A 22,378-nucleotide genomic window follows, 5' to 3' on the forward strand; every position below is an offset into this window, starting at 1 on the left:
TTCTGTTCTCTTTTCAGACACATTCACATTAGCATGACGTCTTATTAATTCTTGTTCTGGTCTCGGTTCTGATTCCACTCGAACTCGACTTTTTGAACCAGACTGTGAAAACGGCCGGTGTTGCTTCAGTCGAGTGGAAGCGGAACAATCTCTCGGTTCGTATAACTGACGCACAAAAACTTTATGGCTCGAACTCTTCACGGCCTAAAGGACAAAAATAAATCGTTTTGAAATATGGAGGACAACGCTGTCCAATCCAAATAGTTAAGAATGTTAAAGGCAGAATGTTCTGAGATTTTCTTTAAAATAAACGTTTTCTCCTTCAATGAAATGCCCAGATGGCATGTTTGAGTGGAATGAGGAATGTTGGTCAAGGGAAATGATGAACGATTTAATTCTGAGAACAGGGACATGCTGTCTGTATGGTTTTCATTGAAGAAATATTTTGACCTGCGAAATGTCAGATTACTTGCAATTAGGAAATATTGTGACATAGAAAGGTATCTTATGTCAAAATGATTAGTCATACAATTAAAGAACATTTGGACAAATAAACCTAACAGAAATTCGTTTCTGTGGCGTATTCTCTGCATTACTAAGAATGCTATTCTTGCTTTGGGCACTAGAGGTCCCCAGCTCAAGCTGCTGTGGAGCAGGAAGAGGAAAAGATCCTGCTGGAAAACTATCCTTTCAGGGAGGAAGAAAGATGTTTCGCTTTCCAGAATCATTAAACCCATATCCTCAGATATCTCTAGATGCAGCCATGTCAAGATCAATAGCTACTCAAGATTGCAATTTATTTAGTGTTCAACTTTACTATTAAAGCCCATTTAATCAATATTACATTAACATTGCATGAAATGACTGTCTGCAATATGAAAGCAATCTTGGGTAATGTTAAACTCCCATCACCCTCCTCTAGTTCCTCGTATCTCAAGTGCATTCGGCCTTTTTTAGCTCACTCATTTTTAGCATTACTTCTAGCAGCAGACAGCTGTTTCCTAATCTCATTGTGTAGCTACTATGCCGTGACACTAAAGGCTTTCTATTCTATTCTATTTTCAGTTTACATGCTCCTCGCCCAGCATGCAAAAGCAGGCAGACACAGCCAGGTATTACCTTAAAGGTAAGGATAGTAAACTTAACCTGTCAGCCAGTGCAGATTTATGCTCTTTGTTGCTTTATTTGCGCAATACACAAAATATCCAAGAAAATGTGTGTAATTTTACCACCTTTAAAAGTCAGAGTTCTACTAATAAGAGACAAGACTTGGAACTACTAAATCTGACATTGTGATTAAGTTTTTTTTTTCTTAAATCAGTAAAATGTCAAACCTTTATTAAAAATAAATAAACACAAACAACTTGACAGTTTCATTCATATCTGGAGAGGAATAGGAACTAATATACTCAACATGGAAACTCGTCCAGGGTTCTGTTGTCTTGACATCACTCCAGTTATTACATGTTATCAAAGCCTTCAGGAATGTTCACTGTATTTCCACTTAGGACAGAAAACAAAACGGCTCGTATTTCTGCTGATCCAGCAGACCTTTTTTCTCATCTGATGAAGCGCCGCTGGGGAATAAATGTGGTCCAAACATAGGGACGGGGGGTGTGCTGTTGTGAAGTAGGGTCCGTTCTAAAAAGTATTCTGTCCTTCTTGGAATTGGGTCTGCGGAGCGAATTTACCGTAGCCGCCTCTGGCCGGGTCGTAGTCCCGCCTGTATTCATCTCTCACCTACACATGGAACAAGAACAACCATATGGCACAGGTTTATATATATTTAACAAAAAACAAAAAACATTTTCATCCCACAATAAAACAGATGATCCAATATCAGCAGGACCTCGGTTCTCGAACGACTCAGTAGTGGAACAAAAAAATGGAGTTTAAATTGTCTCGGAAGTCAAACAGATTTTCGGAGTTCAAACACACGAGTGGAGCCGAGGTGAACCGAAGACACGCAAACAAAGGCAGGGTCGACCCGCATTACGGAATGCATTATGTTCAAGAACCGAGGTTCCACTGTATTTCTGTTCTATTATTTATACACTCCTGGAAGGCTCACAGTGAGCCCAACACATTTGAACATGATTATGTATGTCGTGTTTAACAATACAATATGCGCTTCCCTTTCTCAAAAGCCATGTCAATCAATCATGCATAATTTATTTTTAGGAGCTATATCACTTTCCAAATATCATGTTGATGTATTCAAATGTCATGATATACGGTATTGACTTTTTTTTTTCCTAAAAGCCGTTTTTCAAATGCCATACAAAGCAAGCTGCGCTTTAAAATGCAGAACAGTCTAAACTTTTTCAGTGTGATGGACAAACAAAACCAGCGGGAGACCTCAGTGGCTTAAGCCCCCCAGCCATAGGACGTCTGAGGTGGCAAGTGATTAAAAAGCTAATAATTGTGGAACATATGTGTATCTTAAAACCTAAAGCCAGGGCACCATCTGGGAGCTTCTAATTGTATAAAGTTGTAAATATAAATACCTGCCTGCACCCACAGTGGCACAATTACTAAATAAAATTACCGTGCGTATAACAAATAAGTAATCAGCATCCCCACCTGTCCTCCAGAATAGCCACGGCCGTACTGCCGTCCCGCGATAAAGCCAGCGTCCCAATCCGTTCTGATCATTCGGTCGTCCAGCCGTGTGCCGTTAATGAAGCGCATGGCATTTTCTGCATCGGCACGCGTGTAGTATCTGGTAGAGCAGGGGTTAAAGTCTGCTGCGTATCCTATGATGGTAAAACTTCAGCTAATATTCTGTTGTGTTCTTATCACCAGATTGTTGATTGATACCAAGGAGTGCCTGCTTTTTAAAGCAATGTTTGAAAAATACATTTTGGTCACGCCTGTAAAAGGATACTCCACAAAACAGAATCCACAGGCAGTCTTCTTGACTTTATCCAGACCAATGATGATGCGCTTAATGTCTCCACTTTTGGAAAATAGCTCATGTACCTATTTAGGAAAAAAACAAACAAACAGAAAAATGACAAAACCGAGACTACAGTCAGGAGCAAGAATAAACAAATCAGCTCTTTTGCAACCCGTGAACATTTGTCAACTGGACAATAAGGATCAAAACAAAGGTGATGAAAGTCAGATTTTGTTATATGTCCAAACGAATGTGCCTCCCAACCTGCTCCTCAGTGGTGTAGAAGGAGAGATTCCCAACATATAAAGTGTGGCTCTGTTTCAGAAGCTTCTCTTGAGTCGTGAGCTGACCCTGTAAAGAAAAACGTGGACAATGCATCTTGTTGTTGCTTTGTCAAGTAAAAAAAGCCCCCAGAGGTCCCCAATATAAGGTTAATGAATAATCCATACATCACGTGAGCTGTACCGTCTGTTTATAAAATCAGCGGTAGTCCGGTTAGTCCCCAAAGCAAGTTCGATTTAGTCAGTTGAGAACTAGTCTAATTTATAATAACGACACTGTCCATAAGTTCGGTTCAGTGGCGTAAAGATCGCTGCTGTCTTTTAAACACTGCATAATCCCGAATATATCAGAACTAGCTGAGTAATTATTGAATAACGCTGGCTAAACGGCCTAAAATTAACCTTTTAGGGCCTCTGTTGTTTATAACGGATGGATGCGGTGTTATGTTATCTATGTTTCAATACAGTTCCTTGAGAATATTTTCCCACTTACCGCAAACCGCTGATCTCTGTAACGACTAATATCAATATAAGAATCACTATTCAGCGCGTTTAGTTGAGCAGCCATTGTGGAGAAACTGACCGACGAGCAACGACTATCGACAACAATAATTGACGTTCCGAAAAGTCATAGTATTTCCGGTACGTGTCCGTCCCATGAAGCTCTCCGGTTCCGGTGGAACGTCTTGATATCAAGCTTGTTAAATGAAATCCTGAAACATTATTTTTAAGAAACAATGAAATTGTGCCATTGGAATAAAGCGTAACCGCATTCATCACCACTAAAAACTTTGAATTTTCCGGTTCAAATGTCCGCCAAACCCGGAGCTCTTTAAGAGACGGACAAATGAACCGGAACAATAATAACAAAACACGAGAAACTGTCTCCGGTTCATCTGTCCGTCCCGTAAAGAGCTCCGGGTTTGGCGGATCATTTTTATATCAAACATTGACCGAGTTGCGCTCCCTGTTGAAGTGCTTTTCGTGATATTATTTCATGATATATGAAATGTCGACACATCACTTCCCTAAACCATAATAAAATAGCATCATCAAAATAAAACCTTACCACATTCTTCACAACGAAACACTTTAAATCATGTTGAAGTACTCAAAACTGCTATTTTCATTATGCGATCTGTATTAATCTCTTGAGCCACATGAAAAAAGTATTGAGGCACATTATACATATTTGCATTGTGCAGACAATTCTCAGTTACGAGAAGTATTACTTAACTAGCGGTGGAAAACGAACTAAACAGGCAGCACATCGGACATTCTGACCGCTCCTCCAGGGAGCAGTCAGAACCTGAACCTGAACTAACCTGTGTGTAATGCATCACTCCTCACAACCGGAGCTCTGAGCCTCAATGTTCTGGTCCAGTTTAATTAGCATTATTTCTAGCAGCAGGTTCCAGCAATTAGCTCTGAAAACCTGCCCCACACTCCTTGTCCTGCATGCAGCCAGATACTATCCACTAAGGTTTGGAAAGACAAGAACAGACCTTAAAGGACTAATACATCGCAGACATTATGATCTTTGAAAAAAATAAAGTAAAATGTCAAACCTTTATTTAATAAAAAAAAAAAATACTTGACACTTTCATTCATCATGAGAGCAACAGGAACTATAATTTACCCCACAAGAAAACTCACCGTCTCTCCAGTTATTACATGTTATCAAAGCCTTCAGGAATGTTCACTGTTTCCACGTAGGACAGAAAGCAAAAAGCCTACAACAGAAATTGACATAAGCCTCATATTTCCGGTGATCCGTCAAGTTTTTTTCTCATCTGTTGAGGCACCGCTGGAGAATGAATCTGGGCCAGGCCTGACAGCGGGGGTGTGGCGTAGTTCAGTCTGTTGTGAAGCAGGGTCCGTTCTAAAAAGTATTCTGTCCTTCTTGGGATTGAGTCTGCTGAGCCAATTTACCGTAGCCGCCTCTGGCCGGGTCGTAGTCCCGCCTGTATTCATCTCTCACCTACACATGGAACAAGAACAACCATGTGGCACAGGTAAAAAAAATAGAACTGAGTCATTGGAGGGTGGCGAAATGTTTCTCCAATATTCCATATTTTTTTTCTTAAAGCCCAGAATTATTCCTACCCATGGTAAATTTTGACTCTGTTGAAAAAAAGTAACCATCAAGTTTTTTTCTTGATTGGCAATGAGGCAGTAAAAAGAGGATGTACAAGAGGCATCATTGTGGGGGAAAACACAATTCACAGCTTCTATTTACATTTAAATAAAAATTGGCCAGTCCGAAATCCTAATTATCCTGATTTATTAGGGAACAGCTGTTTTCATCTACTGAACAGCTGAAAAACAGCAACTCTCTGCAGCTGGTTTGTGGACAGTAATAGCTAAGACAAAGGAGCTCACTGAGGACCTGCGGCTCCACGTTCTGCTCACAAGTCAGGAAAGGGCTATAAAGCCACATCTGAATGTGTTGACGTTTCAGTACCAGTAGCTACAATGCAAAGTATTATTTTTATAAATACAAGACGTTGCACGCTGCGGAAAATCTCAGGATGTGTTACAATTAGGTCAAACGCTACTCCTGTGCTGGCCAAGAGGAAAGTGAGAAAGGTGAAGAAGCATTCAAGGCTCTCCACAAAAACCCAACTGGCCTTTGGAAAATGCTCATCTGGACACCCACACATACAAAAAAAAAAAAAAACTTCCTGTCTTCTGTTTTATGGTCAGAAGAAACACATTGAGAAGCTTTCAACCCTAAGAATACCATCCTCACTGTCAAACACAGTGGGAAGAACCTACAGCTTTGGACTAGGGAACCTAATCACAGGAAACTGCACCATGAAAAAAAAACAATGCATCAAGACGCTCAACACCACCAGGAAAAGCCAGTGTCATATCCAATCAAAGAAAAGCCTTGCTGGTCGTATAAAAGCAGCCAAGTCAAAACAAAGAAGTTATTAAAATCCCCACCTGTCCTCCAAAAAAGCCACGGCCGTACTGCCGGCCCTCGATAAAGCCAGCGTCCCAATCCGTTCTGATCATTCGGTCGTCCAGCCGTGTGCCGTTAATGAAGCGCATGGCATTTTCTGCATCGGTACGCGTGTAGTATCTGGTAGAGCAGGGGTTAAAGTCTGCCGCGCATCCTATGATGGTAAAACTTCAGCTAATATGCTGTTGTGTTTTTATCACCAGATTGTTGATTGATACCAAGAAGTGCTTCCTTTTTAAAGCAATGTTTGAAAAATACATCTGTAAAAGGATACTCCACAAAACAGAATCCGCAGGCAGTCTTCTTGACTTTATCCAGACCAATGATGATGCGCTTAATGTCTCCACCTTTAGAAAATAGCTCATGTACCTATTTATGAAAAAACAAACAGAAAAATTACAAAACTGAGACTAGTCAGGACCTGTAAATGAATACTCGGGACAAAGGAATAAACAAATCAGCAACCATGAACAATTGACAGATGAAATATAAGGATTAAAACAAAGATGAAAAAAAAAACAGATTTTGTAAGAAGCTGATGGAAAGATTTCACTGATTTATATTCAGAACGAATGGATTAAGCATCCCACCTGCTCCTCAGTGGTGTAGAAGGAGAGATTCCCGACATACAAAGTGTGGCTCTGTTTCAGAAGCTTCTCTTGAGTACCGAGCTCACCCTGTAAAGACAAACGTGGATGTTGCCTCTTCTCGTCGCTTTGCCAAATAAATAAAAAGCACCTCAGAGACTTATACAGTCAATGAACAATTCAAACATCACGCGAGCTGTAGCCTCTGTTGATAAAATCTGCGGTATTTCGGTTCGTCCCGAAGTTTCAACAAAACATGCAAAAATATCGTTGCGCCGTCTTTGACACCACGTGGCTCATTACATTTTAATTAAATAGTTCCATCAATCAACTGTTTTTTGCAAGTCATCTCTGGATGACTTTGTGGTAACTGTAATGATGCTCGCTTTGTTCGCTTTATCCTGAACAGAGCAGGCCTGTTGTCAGATGGTTGTGGCTAACAGCTAACAAACCGCTAGCTATATTTCAATGCAGTTGCTTAAAAATATCTTTCTTCTTACCACAAAATGCTGGTCTCTGTATCGACTCATATCAATATAAGAATCACTACTCAACGCATTTAATTTAGCAGCCATTGTGAAAGAAATGCGGACAGATGCGCTCCGACTATTCCCGAAGTTGTGTTCCCAATAGTTGTTGCATTTCCGGTATGCGTCCATCCCTTAAAGACCTCCGGTTCCGGTGGAAATAACATAAAAACATCAAACTTGCCAGGGGAGGGAAAAAAAAAATATATAAAATGAAACACGCAAGACCAGATGTTTTTGTTCTCAATTCGACAAATTCAAAAAGGCAGAACACATCTCTGGAAACACTGCTAAAAAACCAAGCAGCACAAAAAAGCAGGTTTTAAATGGGACAAAATTTGGATTCAAATTAAGGAATCTACATTTATGAATATAAAATATACTCGTAATTATTAAATGATTAAACATATATTACACTTTTTTGTCTTTCATAAATACACCAAATGTATTTCTATTGTAATATAATATAGGCACATCACTGTTTACAGTCAGCCAATTATATAACTCATCCCAAAATGTATTCACTGCATATAAAATGAATGTTCTTGAGAATCAACATCAACTTGGCAAAATTTACACATTATCTTGAAATTTGTATCTAATTATTAATTTTTTTTTACATGGGTATATGTCAATAAGGGTTTTGAAGTGCCCTGTTTTTTTTTTGTTTTTTTTTGGGGGGGGGGGTAAGAGGGGAAATGATAACTATCTTGATCTTATTATGGAGTTTAAAGGCAAAGCTTTATTTTGTCATTGAATGTTGACCACTACAAACGCAGCAATGACATTTGATTTACACCTTAGTACAAGGGGCCCCTCGAAACAATCACAGACACGCATAAACTGTATGTTAGGGGCCCAATAGCATGCAAAGAGGGCATAGGGGTGACGGCGCCGCCATAATTGCCACACCTGGAGCAGTTGAAGGGGCGGTGCCTTGCTAAAGGGCACCTCGGCAGTGCTCTGGAGGTAGACTGTCCCCTCTCCAGCCACAAGCGCACACTCCATATTTAGTTTGGGCCGAGACCCTCCAGTTCATTTAATTTACAATTTTAATGCAAATGAGGCCTGCATAAACTTGTCAAAAACAACTTCAGACTGCAGAGGTCAACTTTTTATTATCATAACTCAAATATAAAAAAAATTCCCTAACCCATCAACCACCTGACGCTGACTTTAAAACAAATTGGTGAAAGGAAAGAACTGTCAAAAAGAATATTGTGAATGCACCTGTTCAGGAATCACATCACAGAAAATGAAAACCAAATGTGAGGTCTTGGTTGCTCATTGTCAGTGCTACTATCGCTTTGAACAGAGACATTCTGCCAGTTCTAGTATTACGTGAAACAATCAGTTAAAAAAAACTTGTCATATAATCTTCATCAGAGGTCAGATCTTCACTTCGTGGTGCAGCAGGTTCTGGAACATGGAAGAAAATGACAGGAATTTAAATATTTACATCATTAAATGAAAGCAAATGTATCTCGATTCTAACATTATGATGGAACGGGGTCATTTTTTTACTTCAATTATTGTACAGTATTAATATTTAAAGGAAATATTCGATCAATAAACAAGCTGGGTAACGGGATTCTATCGCATCCTAAACACTTTTCTTTGGAAACTTGATTGTTATGAAGGCAAATATAGTTTTCAGGGTCTTATTTCCTAGTCACACACATCATTTTCTTTTTTTGTACTCAAGGGAATGTTGTTGAGCCAAATGTACCATAAATTACTCCAACTGACCATGTGTTGAGATTTGCATGGTAATATTGGGTCACGACTAGACAGCGCTCCGAAGCACAGATCAATGATGCTTTTTTAAAGCATTTTCTTCTAGAAATTACATTTTAAGACCTTCACTGTTTTTAGATATCACTGAGCAAGGCCAGCATTAAATCCTAATCAGAATAATTTAATAATCCCACAGGGAAATTATATAAATTCAAATTATTAAATGTAAATCGTTGTAAAATGAATTTCTGTGATTACTTCATTTTAAATTCATGGCCGGCGCATCCAACACGTATCCAGATGGTCTGAAAGAACATCTGTTATAATTACGTTTTTTTAAAAAGTTGCCTTCCTCTTCCTCTTCATCAAAGCTCGCCTCTCCTCTCGATGTCGAGCAGCTCCACCTCGAATATAAGCGTCGCTCCTCCGGGGATGTTCGGAGGCGCCCCGCGGTCTCCGTAGCCCAGGTCGGAGGGGATGACGAGCTTCCTCTTCTCCCCCACGCACATGCCCAGCAGACCCTGGTCCCAGCCTTTGATCACCTGGCCGGTGCCCAAGGTGAAGGTGAAGGGTCTGTTGTGGGTGAGGCTGCTGTCGAACTCGGTGCCGTCCTCCAGCTTGCCCGTGTAATGCATGCTCAGCACGTCTCCTTTGCGGGACCGGACAGGGCATTTGTCCACTCGCTTTTTAATCCCGATCTGCAGTTTCTTCTTTTCGGCGCCGCTCGCAGCCATCGGGCACAGAGACAGCACCGCCATTGCGAACAAAAGAAACACCCTCATGGCTGCAGCGCACGCGCGGCTTCCAGGCCTCTGGAAGAAAGGGGTATATGGGATAAAAGTCGGCTCGACAAGGCGAATGTGGAGCGAGAAGAAAGGAAATGGAATCTGGAAGCTCGGTACCGTCAGCAGATGCGCGTGACAACCCCGGAAGAAGTTGATTTGGTGGTGTTACCGCAAAACACGTCCGGTGAGACGCCAATCACAAATCGAGGTTAGCTCGAGTTCCGTTAATTAAAAACGAATAGAGTAGAATGTCTTCGTTGTCATGACAACAAGCGCAACGAAATCCAATGTAAAATGTATTACTAACTTGTTGTAGGACTTTGAGGTTCGAAGACAAGAAAACGATAAATCAATAAACATATACAATTCATTTGAGGCAGCATTTTATTTTGAAACAATAATTTATCAGAGCTCACCGTGAAAGTTCTCGCATAATAAAATAAAATAAATACATTTGTTTGTCCCCTTTCTGTGAAAACGGAGAAACAAAGAAGGAGCAGGAATCAGGAAGTGCTCTTCCGGTAACGTCGACTCGGAGTCGGAAACGACCTTCGGCAGATTGATTCGTGTTTGTTGTTATCTCGTCCACTTCGACCGAGCGTCACCTGAAGTAAGTTACCTTCCTATTGCGCTTCATATTTAACCGAACCATCGAAGGCGACCTGCATGACAGCGTTTACAGCGAGATGACGGTGAACGTTCGTGTCATTGCAGGGTGGAAGTGTTCGACGTGACGTCACCGTTAGCAGGATAAGCTAACGCTCGACAAGATGCTATCGCGTCTGTTACTCAATCTCATCAATAGTCTCCATGTCGTTGAGAAGTTGGCCGAGTCTCGTCCGATCCGCAGGGCGGCCCAGCTCACAGCGTACGCCATAACCAAGGCGCAGATCGCCGGTCGGGACGCCATGCGGTCCCACACCCTGAAGCAGATGCGGGAGGAAGCCGGCAGAGTCCCCGGTGACGTGGGAGAGATCGGCAGGCGGCTCGGGAGAGTCGGAGAAACATTCGTGAAGGAAATCAAGGATGGATGGAAGGACGGCACCAGAAAGCTAAAAAAATGAAGACGACAGACTGACTGCAGGACACTGGGAACGCACCTGAACAGGTTCAGAGCGTCTCGTGTTCAGAAATTATAACATGGAAACGAGAACCTGCATCCAAAACGCACGGCCGGCCGCACTAAAGCAGTGACCTCCGACCCCCGGAGGGCAATTGACTCTGATTCGGGTCAGAACATTTCCTGTCTGCCTGATTCCCTCATGCAAGTAGCCGATTACCTTTCCACGGCGCGCCCTGCCTCTCACCCTGAACCGACTTGGATGTGCCTGTGAGGAATACGATTATGTATTCAGAAAGTTATTGTAAGTCTAAATCTATAATTCTGAAGTAAATTCAAGAAGATCTTATTCAGGAGGACAGATCCTGCTATTGTTTTGATGGCCTCTTCACAATAATGGATGTGAATTTGTCTGGGTGACGAGTGTAATTTATAGCGAATGTAAATTTTAGTGCATGTATGATTTTCCCAGTTTGTTTTTTTTGGGGACTATGAATAAAGATAATCTATAACAACAACTTGACTTCTAGACTTTGTATGATGATGTGTGAGTAGAAATAATCTGCTGTTAATTATCAGTGATTATAAATGTACTGCTTTTTTTCCTCATGTCACCCTGCGTTTTTACATGGTTGAATCATGAGCCAGCCAGATTTGTTAATTAAAATAAGTTAGCTGCAGCTGTACTTTCACTAAAATAATGCAGATATATTTTTACAGTGATAGAAGTCATCTAATTTCTGCTGCAAGAGGCTGAAAATATATTTGTTCTCAACTGTGATCAAAATTAGCGAGATTTTAATTATCATACAACCTGAACCACTGCACTAAAATACATTTAGAGATGATTTATATCTATTGCTTTGAGCATCATGGCATTTTGCTAAAATAGACTGTTTAATTGGAAATAAATAGACGAAGTGTGGAAATTGTTACTTTAGATGTCTTTAAAGCACTCAAATGTATTCTTTAAAAAATAAATCTGCCTTTGACTAAGGAAATTAAATTAATGAGGCAAGCAAAAAGGTTTATAGTGAGTGTAAAGGGTTCCCATATGACTTCTTAGATTAAATGGTTTGAAGCATAAGATGATATCTACACTAAATTCTCCAGGAAAAACAACTTTACAATTACATGGCTTTCTTTTATTGAAATCTGACAGTTGTATAATAATACTTGTGCAGACGCACTGGTCTGGCAACTAAATATTAGTCGCGTTGCATCATTTCACACAGAAATAAATCTCTATCAAGAGGAAGAGGATGTTTCTGGCAGTGCGTAAGTACATATACACTGATATGGCACCTGAACGTCATAAAAATACATCTGTAAGAAAATAAACAACCTTTGAAGAGCATCAACCTGCAGGAAGAGTCAGTTCTGGTGACTGGATCAGAAGATTGGGAGGACGGGCGAAAAACAAAATGTACCAAATGTTTTCTTTGTTCTTTCTTCAGGTGGGAGGATTGGTGACAAGCAGGCAACATTGGCACAAATTCGCAGATATGATATGGTTTCGTACTAGAAACAGCTTAAACTCTGTGGAAGCAGAATGTAATAGCAATCTGACTTTTATCATCACACGAAGGCTTTGGAAATGAGCTCTAAATGTAAATTCTCTCATATCTTGTATCATGTCACATCAAATTCGTGACATTTTAAGAAGAAGAAAAACACACGTTCAAGCACACGAAAGTGGGGCTAATCTGAATGTTCCCGTGTGAACATGGGTGAAAAGAAGGTGGAGTTGGATGCTGAGAGAAAGAAGGCAGAAGGAGGTCTTTACATCCAGAGGCTGGCCAGCATGAAGCTGAGCAGAGCCGTCAGCAGTAGCCACACAGAAGACTGCACTGTAAGAGGAAGATAAATTAGATATTACAGAGGTCGCGCACAAGAACACATCTCTCACAGATCTTATGACGAGTAGTTCAGTAGACTTCTACTGCAATGGAAATCAGTAGCTGTTCCCTGACACTGTGTACATGTGAAAGAACATTTACCATTTGCTGGGCTCTTGGTGTAATTGCTTAATGTACTGCTGTGTAACTGAAGATTGATATTATACGGCATATCGTTTATTTATTTCTCTCTTTTTATTTTTTACCTGCACTTGATGAGTTACATTCCAAGCTTGCCAGTGAGTCTAAGTAGCTCTGACCCAGCCACTCCTGGAACGCCTTCTTGTCACCAACGCCCACGAGGCGAACGGTGGAGTCCTTGAAGATGAGATCTGTGCCCGAGTATCTCTGCGAGTCAAACATCTTGAAACCGGGACCTGTATCATTGCCAAAATACACCTACAAGGAAATGCAGATCGACGGAAACTGAATGCAAATGTAGCAGCTGAAATTAACCATTGATCTCATTTCCTTTCGCAGAAAAGGTTAAAATAAGAATAGATTCATATATGACCATAAGAAGTTTGGTACCTCATATTATTTACGAGCATTTAACCATTGAAAGGAATATTCTGTTGTTTTTAAATAAATATTGTAAAATTTGTACTTCTGCTGTTTTGATTTTGTGTTTCACAAGTTATTTTATTTGGACCAAAATTATCCTAATGTAAGATTTGCATTAAAGATGCGCACAGAAACAGATGGAGCCTTTTGTAAATCCGTGCTAATTTTGAATAGATTTACAGTATACACATTTTCATGGAGCTCACAGATCCAGATGAGAAATACTGTTTCGATACCACCGGAGACAGTTGGGGGCCGTGTGACCTCAGGTGATGATAACATCTGCGACTCAATCAGAAAGTACAAACGGCATAAATTCCCTTACCTGTCCTCGGTCCAGGAGTCCATAGACAGCGTGGATGTTGGTATCGGGCCGAACCATCACAGCGTGGGAGGGAACTCTGGCTAGGTTACAGTGTCTGTACTGTGTGACCTCAGCTTTAGTGTCCTGAGAACACAGCAGCTGGAAATCCGTGGACTTCAGATGTACTGCCCACGGTTCAGTGGAGTTACCTGAGTAAAGGTAAAACGTGGTTGGGTTCATCTGGTCGCTTGAAATTATGCAAAGCCTCAAAGTGGCTATTTAGTGGCTTGTGTCTTACCGTCGGTGTTTTGGAAGACTGTTGTATGCTTGATGAAAGCTACATCTCCATCGTCCTTGGCCAAGCACCTGAAACGAGAAGTAGCTTGTGGTGAAAACTGATGAAAACCGTTCCTTTGGAGACACAGATTATTCCAACCACGTTTCCATTTCTTTCTGACAGTTACATGACTGACTGACTTCTGGGAACAAACATCAAAGCTCTGTGTATAAAAACGTGATTGGAGTTTAATTGTCCGGAAGATAATGTTATTTTATTTTTTGTTTAAAGGCTGCAGTGATGACTTCAGCTTACAAAAGTCCGTGAACAGCATCTGTTCTAATCAATATGCAAACTCTGGGCTTCCAGAAACTTTGATTACATTTGAAAACACATCCCCACGCTCTTAAAGTTTTTTAGTAGAACACCTTGAAGTTATTTCACTGTGATTCTCCTAAAATATTTTATGGACCAAGAGGTTGATCTTTTCATCTACACGGTCGCAAGCACATAATTTAATTGTAATTTTTGGGTTAAACTGCACTCTAAAAGGTACATTAAGCCAAATAAATCAATTAAAAGACCTAAAATTGCACAACCTGAAGATTTAATTACTTTTGGACTCTGATCTAATGTTGGTGGACAACAGTTACCACAGTTTTTTTAAACTGTAATTTCAACAATTAACTGTTACACTTTCAATTCATACTTCTAAGTTGTTAATTCGCCATGAAAACAAGTAGCATCTAGAGATGTCTGCAATGTCAAACTGATGGACAAAAGAAGATTTCTCATTAAAATAAGATGAAATATTGAAACATGAATGGTGTGCTGCAGTTTCATGTACCTGAAGGCGCCGTTGTATCCATCATACAGGTCTTTTCCCTTCTCACACTTGTTTTTTCCTGAAGCGTCTCCTATACACAGCTCACAGAGGCTCTTGGGGAATCCACTTTGGTTGGCGCCTGGCACACAGCTCTGCTTGAAGAACTCTCCAACCGCTAAGCATTGTGGATAAACAGGAAAAAGGAAATGTCAGACTGTCACAAAAGTTTAAGCTTTGAAAGAAATTTTAAGAAAGAATACAGGGTCAGTCCATCTCAACAGATATATTAGGTTTAGTGAATGTTGACAAGTCTAAAAAACCCATAATAATTCAACAACATTACTGATAATACTCGATAATAGCCATCAGCTTTGCTTGGGTTTCAGACACTTCCACATTCTTAACTCTCAAGTCAGAAAAAGTGAGCTTTCAGAAAAATATTTTCTAATTCTAAATTTTGCAGTTTCAGTAAATCCAATATGGCATGAAGGCGGCATGATAATGCTGATTAATTGCATTATGATCTTTTTAAATCACAGAGTGATGAGTATCAATGCACCCCTAAAATGAAAACACCACCTTTAGACCTGATACTGATTGATTATCTTACTCCGGGTCCTGACTACACACACTGACCTTTGGGAATCTGACACCGCTCAGGCATGACCAGGCCTTTCTCCATCAGTGTCGATACCGGAATGTTCCAACCAGCCGTGCGACCGTATCCGGTGTGACAGGAGCGACGTCCGCGCAGGTCATGAAGATTCCTGATGTCTTGGCTCTTCCTTTTCACCACCGCTACCGCATAATACACGGCACCATCACGGTCCGCTGGAGACAACAGACAACTGCATCTGCACTCTTTGAAACAGTGCCATGTGACCACATCTGTCTTTTACATATACTGTCTATTTTTGTTTTACCTGTGTAGCTCTCGCCGGTGGCAGGGACCAAGCCATACTCTGTCCCTGCAGTGTAGATGTACCCCCCATCCAGAGTGATGGCATCGGCCTCTCTGTTCTACGCAAGTGTCACAAAGAAAGAACAGAGATTTAATAAAACACAACTTCTTGAACCTTTTTTCTACCAACATGCTCATATTTGTGGATTCGATGCTACTGGAATTCCGCTTTTAGCACCAATGTGCCTTAGCATGGCTGAAAAATATAAATCATTTAAATATGCCTCTAGACTGTAAAGTTTTTATTTACAATGGGAATGAATACCTTGATTTTCTTCATACAGTCAGGCTCAGATTCACCGAAGACACACTGGATGGATGGAGTCAGGCCTCTGCTCTTGAAAGCTGTGGCCATGTCAACACACTTCCTCTGCTCACTGCTGGACACCACACACCATCGCAAGGTAGCTGGAAGGAAGGTAGATGATAGACAGATGATAGACAGATAGATAGGTGATAGATATATACAGTAGATAGATAGATAGATAGATAGATAGATACCCTCAGCTTTACAGTCCATGGTTTTCATGGCATTGTAATAGTAGGGGCCCATCCATCTCTGGGCGTCCTCTGACTCCGCCTCCCGAAACATGGTCGTCATCTCAGAGAAGAGAACAGTTCCTCCTCCATAAGCCGCAGATGAAAACATATTGAAGTCTGCCTTGTCCTGGAGAGAGAGAAAGTTGCACTAAATGATTAAAAAGAACAATCTTTTTTTTTTCTTTCTATTTTAATAATTATAATAATAATGCATTTGTTTTATATAGCGCTTTTCTTGGCACCCAAAGACGCTTTACATTGTGCATTATTCATTCACTCCATACTTGGTGGTGGTAAGCTACTAGCCACAGCTGACCTGGGGCAGACTGACATGCAGGACCGAGGCTGCCAATTCACGCCATCGGCCCTCCTGACCACAAACCAACATTCACTCGCTTACTGCATTCACACAGGCAATGTGGGTGAAGTGTCTTGCCCAAGGACACCACCAACCTCTCTCGATCACAGGACGACCCACTCAACCACCTGCGCCACCGTCGCTCATTTTGCAAGAACATGTTTCCCGTGTCATTTTTGCTATTAATATTTAATATGGCAAGAGACAATGAGACCTGAGTGAAAAGACGACATCACTGTGACATCACTTACTGTGTCACACCCCAGGGTATTATGATGCAACAGTTGCCTGGTGACAATGGTGCTGCTGGAGGAATGTGATCTTTGACCAAATAATTATCTCGATAGCACTGCCTAAGAAAAAAAATAAATTGGCCCTATGACATTCTTCTCACTGTGTCAACTGAGGTGACAGGTGAAAAATGAGACGATGACAGGACAGCATGCCAAAGTGCAAATCTCCGTGACTGTATTCTTATCCCTGAGGTGATGCTCAAGTAGCACTCGTGCGTGTGAGTGTTACCACAGTGAGCTCTTTGGACATACGTAGGCATCCTTCAGCATGTTAAACACCACAGAGGGATTGATGTCATTGCCCACGACGACGCCACGGAATGGGATTCGGACCAGATGGCAGGTTTTCCACTGAGCGACAGGAGCCCTGCTGCCGTCACGACACAAGAGCTGATAATCAGACGACAGCAGACCTTGTGCCCAGGTTGGGCCTTTACCTAGTGAGAAAACCAACTGGTTAAAGTGTTTGAATCAATCGGTACTAGTAATGACAGGCTGTCCAGAGAGCTAACTAAAAAGTTACCATCAGTGTTATCCTCAACAGTTGTGTGTTTGATGAAGGCAACGTCTCCCGCATCTTCAACCAGACACCTACACAGAGAAGGAGATGGTGAAAACTGATTTTAAATGAGCTGATCTGACAGTAACTGTAAATCTTGATCGTCCCTACAAACCCACAACACCCTGTCACAAAATGATACAACTGTATGTCACCGCTATCCTGGAATCCTCGGTATTGCTTTGCAAGCTTTTTTTTTTTGCAAAACGAAATTCTGGATAGAAATATTGGTACTGAAATAATACCGTGACATCATACTAAATTGCATCATAGTTCAATTGCGGAGTATTACCTATAAGCTCCTTCGTAGTCAAAGTATTTCTCGTTACTGCTAAATTCACATTTGTGAGATCCATTCCCATTTCCTGCGCACAGCTGACACAGAGAGGGTGGGTCATCGGCACCAGTTGCTCCGGGGACACAACTTGCACTGAAGAAATTTGCCACACCTGTCCACACAAACAAACACACACGTGTACAGCTCTCTATTTTCTGATTGCATATACCGGTAAGTATGCACGAACTGTACATAGTAGGTTCCCGACCTTGTGAGAAGTCGCAGCCCATCACAGACATGTAGCCCTGGTCTGTGAGGTATCCCACTGGCATGTCCCAGCCAGCTGTTCGACCTTTTCCTGTGTGGCAGCTCTTTTTTCCCGCCAGGTTGTTGATGTTGATGCCAGTTCTCGCTTTCTTCACAACAGCAACCGCATAGTAGGAGGCGCCGGTACCTGAGGCAAGAACATCAGGAATATCAACACATATTGCTGTTTCGAAATATCCCTCAGGCAGGAATGCATTTATAATCTGTGCAACAGGTGTGACAGGACATGAATTTCAAGGCTGACAGTGTATGGCTTTGAGCGCTTTGCCGAGGAGAAGCCACTCGCTCATATCTATGATAATAAATAATCAGAGGCTTTGCACAAAGACTGGAAACTGGGAATAGCAGCCACGTCCTTTGACTTTGGTCTTTAGGGTTGGGAAGGGTGGAGGGCCACTCCTTGACTGTTGCTGATTCTTACCTCCTTGATGCATTGAAAAGATCTGAAACTACTCTTACCATCAGCTTTTAATTCGTCGGCCACCATCTTGAAGGAAGCGGTCTTGCCTAGTTGGTAGATGTCAGAGCCGGACATGGACAAGGCATCTGCTTCTTTCTCCTGCAGACGCAGCAAAATGAACTTGAAGAACAGTAATTTGCACATATATCTGGTATTTCCTGATAGGAAATACATCATACATCTCACACAGTACCACCCATTTTATTCTTCAGGTAGCCTGGAGAGCTTAGCATCTGATCATGGATGAAAAGCAACATTTTTCAAGATTGTGATTGTCACAAGCTTCTTGATATGATGACCATATCACCAATAGAAATGTTTACTGTAAAGTTCCTTCGATCTAGTTATCTGATGCCTGATTAGATGTTCTTGAATGACTTTACAACCTCTTCATATATTACAGCCAGCAATCACCCTTCGTAGTTATATAAGGTTTATTTAATTCAGGAAAGTTCTGCTTGTTACAATCTTACCTGCAGTTTTTGAACGCAACCCTCGACCGACGCAGCCTTGACGCATCTGAGAGCCGGGTGGATTGAGACTTTGGCAAAAGCCATGGCCATATCATCACATTTTCTCTGCTCATAATGTGAGATGGTGCACCACCTGATGCTCTGCTGGCCGAACACTGACAGGGAGGACAAAATGGTGAATAGTAAAGAAAGAAAGAAAGAGAGCGAGAGAAACGACTCACCTATATATATCATCCCACCAAATAACAACGAAAGCATTTGAGCATTTAACTCTATGACGGTTGGCTTTATGTGGCCACAAAGAATAAACTCAAGTCTGAAAAATATATATAAAGAATACACAGAATTGAATGAAAACTGGAGCATTTTGTGTAACATTATAGCTCTTCCTGCTGCAATGCTAAATGAACACATACCAGTGTGCAGTATTAGCAGTAGCGCTCCAGCTGCCCTCCACATGGTCACGGCCTCTTGTTCCTGTCTCCCCCTCTGGGTGAACACTTTCCCCTCTCCTCGACTTTATGGGATGAGTCTTGAATCAAAGTCCAGCTTCTATCTGAAAGCTTAAAGTCCACACTTCACTTCCTCAGAGCTTGCTGCACTTTTACTGTTTTACAGCTCAATCATCTGCAGCATGTCCAGGAAGCGTCCGACTCCTCGTTGTACCTGGACTGGCGCGTCTCTGCTGCTGCTCTCTGGCTGCAGGCCAAAGTCTGGACAGAGAGTTCATTTACAGCCCGTCAGAACTCCACCTTTACTTTCCTGTAACTCCTCTCTGCCACTCGTGTGGTGCTTTTCCACTGGTGGGCGAGGGAAACCTACACAGGGAGGCCATTGGTCAGTGACTCACAGCTCTGTCTGCACACAATGAGTCTGTTTACCTGCTTTGGAAGCCTTCTGAGGCTGATGAAGCTACTTGTTCACAGTTGCGGACACCAACTTCAGCCTTACGTAAAATAATGTTCAGGTGTGTTCTGGAAAATACAATTTTCTGGCCATGTAGTTGATAAAAAAGGGGCAGAAACAGTAAGAATTCAGGATATTTGAGCACACTTGTTTGTTAATGTGAGTGAATTGTGACACTTGCTCATCCAGTGTTGATGATCAGAAAACTAAACAGCTTTGTCTGGCGGCTTGTCCAGGGTGTACCCCGCCTCTTGCCTGTAGACTGCTGGGATAAGCTCCCAGTAGATCCTGCGACCGGGATTCCGGATTAAGAAAATGAGTGAATGAATAAATTAACAAACGAGATAACAGAAAGATAATTCTTTACATTTCTATTTTTTATGTTTACACTCCTTTATATATAAATATACATTTTATGAATTTGTATAATAGTCAGGTTTTAGTCCACTTTACTGCACTTTAGAATTAGCATAAGCAACACATGACTTTTACATTTTATGATTACTCTTAATTCGGTTTTAAACCATGCCTGCTGATATTTTTCCTTCTTAGCCAAAAAAATAAGTAAACCTAAAGTGGAGTTGAACGTAAAGGTTAAATATAACATTTACAGTTCACATATCACATTCAAGAACATTCCACAATGCAAAACAAAAAGAATCATCAGTCACAGAATTTCAGTAAATCTCAAGAAATACTTTTATTTGATTTTTTTTTGTACCAAAATAGGCAGTCAGAGCAGGGATAAATATTACAATATGTTAGATATAGATCCATCTCTGTAATAAATTCTTTGCATCAGTGCTTTTCTCTCACAGACAAAGGCGTGGCCCCCCTGGCTTCGGCCAGAGTCATACAGAGAGTACGGTTCTGTCGGGCCGATGACATCACTGGTTTAACTCGATTCGGATGATACATGGAAAGAGGTCATTTAGCTGAATATTGTGCCACTATATACTGAAGCTTGCCAAACACAAGGGGTAAAAATAAGTAATACATTTGGTCTAAGAGCTGCTGGGTGACAGAGCGGCCTTTCTGTACGTCTCCAGTGTCCAGTCAGCTTGCAAGATTCGCCTTGGGGGGGGGGATATGAGTGGCTGACGAGGTCCATACCGAGGCTGTGTTCCCAAAAGCATCTTGGTATTTCAATTGTTACATCTTATAACAGAGATCATCTTCCTGTTTCCAGTTAGCCCCATTTGTAGCATCGGTCTTTTTTTGATAATTCTGTGTTCAGTCTCCTTCAGCTCAAGAGAAACGTCCAGCTCATTAGCTGCTAAATGCTCGTCCAGCTCGCCACTATCCGTGTCTGCCGACTATTTGGTGAAGTGCAGGTAGCTACAGTGCATTTCAGGGCATTTTGGCGGAAAGCAATGCTATGAGAGCACTGACCGTGAACCGAAACAGAAAATCTGAACACTAAATGATGCACGATGAACTTAAACTCATTTTAATGCTCTGTAAAATGGAGGGAACCTGCAGATTCAGATGCTAATTCTCTGTGGGAGCACCACTTCAAGCAATCCCTTTCACATTGTTGCATTATTTTTAAAAAATATTGATCATAGTTGATTTAAGGGACATGTAAAATAACTTTTTTTAACCCATTCAAACAAAGCCGAGGGTTGATGTCACAGACGTGCAAACTGCCCAGAGCAAGATTAAATGTTTTCCTGGTGCTAAATCCACATTTAAAGCATTCATATCCAAAGACTCTAACATTGTTTTGTTTTGTAAACAGATACATTACATTCGCTGTTGATTAGCAGTACAGTGTGAAAGCACAGGCTAGATGTGAACTATGCAGTCAATGGATGCAAAATAGTGTCTTGCAAAAGCAAAAAGTGCTCTTTGACCTTTTCATCTACACTTAAAAGCAACACAATCAGCACTGATAGCCGAACAGAAGTTCATCATCACACATCCAAAATGCCAGAAACACTGGGATGGTATCAGTTCTAAGATGCTTTTAGGAAACCAGCTCTCAATTGTGCAACTACAGTAAGAAGGGAAGCTGTAACGATGATTCTGTTGATTATGACAATAGTGATGAAGACAAAATGTATCAACTGTATCTTTTTTTTTAGTTATAATGTATAATTCTCAGAAGTTCAATAAATACCGCTAAACACCATCAATTTGTTTTTGGCCCTCCAAAAACAAAATGAGAAAAGAACAAAGCAAAAATAGAATTGATTTATATGTTCTTATTATTACAGGAAATATCAAAGTGTTGAAATAGTGACTTAATTCTTGTCATTCAGTAATTTCACTATAAAGTTTCATTTTGGCCTTTGATACCAACATGCTGGGGCACCTTCAGATTTACTGTCACATCTGAATAAGGAATGAAGGAAAACTGTGATATGAGAGAAATACGGAAAAAAGACAAGCGAGAGAGAAACTGTAAACAGGAACAATGCCAAAACGATTTACCGACAGACAAACAGGGAAGGAGATCAAGATTGTGTCCCAAAAACATGCTCTTAAAGCTATAGCGTGCAAAAGTCT

At 41.1% G+C, this 22,378-nt stretch overlaps 4 protein-coding genes across 5 annotated transcripts; all 4 read right to left on the reverse strand.

Annotated features, from left to right (window-relative positions):
* Positions 1-1,195: 1,195 nt before the first annotated feature.
* LOC137899020 (nuclear cap-binding protein subunit 2-like) lies at positions 1,196-4,619 on the reverse strand. 2 transcript variants are annotated; one of them, XM_068743023.1, is made up of 5 exons: positions 4,506-4,619; positions 3,164-3,250; positions 2,888-2,982; positions 2,584-2,722; positions 1,196-1,740 (listed from the first exon to the last, which is right to left on the reverse strand). In XM_068743023.1, exons 1-5 carry the CDS (start codon positions 4,518-4,520, stop codon positions 1,642-1,644), a joined length of 435 nt encoding a protein of 144 aa, XP_068599124.1. In that variant the 5' UTR covers positions 4,521-4,619; the 3' UTR covers positions 1,196-1,641. The 2 variants fall into 2 exon arrangements, with proteins under 2 accessions (XP_068599124.1, XP_068599123.1); XM_068743022.1 differs by lacking the exon at positions 4,506-4,619 and adding an exon at positions 3,674-3,789.
* Positions 4,620-5,023: 404 nt separating this feature from the next.
* On the reverse strand, positions 5,024-7,373 carry LOC137899019 (nuclear cap-binding protein subunit 2-like). Its single transcript, XM_068743021.1, has 5 exons — positions 7,236-7,373; positions 6,739-6,825; positions 6,423-6,517; positions 6,130-6,268; positions 5,024-5,161 (listed from the first exon to the last, which is right to left on the reverse strand). Exons 1-5 carry the CDS (start codon positions 7,308-7,310, stop codon positions 5,063-5,065), a joined length of 495 nt encoding a protein of 164 aa, XP_068599122.1. The 5' UTR covers positions 7,311-7,373; the 3' UTR covers positions 5,024-5,062.
* A 991-nt stretch (positions 7,374-8,364) lies between these two features.
* fkbp2 (FKBP prolyl isomerase 2) lies at positions 8,365-9,944 on the reverse strand. The gene is made up of 3 exons (XM_068743024.1): positions 9,902-9,944; positions 9,330-9,811; positions 8,365-8,681 (listed from the first exon to the last, which is right to left on the reverse strand). Exon 2 carries the CDS (start codon positions 9,779-9,781, stop codon positions 9,365-9,367), a length of 417 nt encoding a protein of 138 aa, XP_068599125.1. The 5' UTR covers positions 9,782-9,811; positions 9,902-9,944; the 3' UTR covers positions 8,365-8,681; positions 9,330-9,364.
* Positions 9,945-11,985: 2,041 nt separating this feature from the next.
* meltf (melanotransferrin) lies at positions 11,986-19,420 on the reverse strand. Its single transcript, XM_068743020.1, has 16 exons — positions 19,378-19,420; positions 18,962-19,116; positions 18,488-18,587; positions 17,970-18,155; positions 17,717-17,873; positions 17,389-17,456; positions 17,118-17,302; positions 16,176-16,341; positions 15,940-16,082; positions 15,637-15,733; positions 15,350-15,544; positions 14,735-14,888; positions 13,909-13,976; positions 13,632-13,819; positions 12,949-13,141; positions 11,986-12,694 (listed from the first exon to the last, which is right to left on the reverse strand). The coding sequence occupies exons 1-16, from the start codon at positions 19,418-19,420 to the stop codon at positions 12,627-12,629; spliced, it is 2,166 nt and encodes a 721-aa protein (XP_068599121.1). The 3' UTR covers positions 11,986-12,626.
* Positions 19,421-22,378: the final 2,958 nt, after the last annotated feature.

This window comes from Brachionichthys hirsutus, chromosome 9 (assembly GCF_040956055.1).
Source record: "Brachionichthys hirsutus isolate HB-005 chromosome 9, CSIRO-AGI_Bhir_v1, whole genome shotgun sequence".
Lineage (NCBI taxonomy): Eukaryota > Metazoa > Chordata > Actinopteri > Lophiiformes > Brachionichthyidae > Brachionichthys > Brachionichthys hirsutus.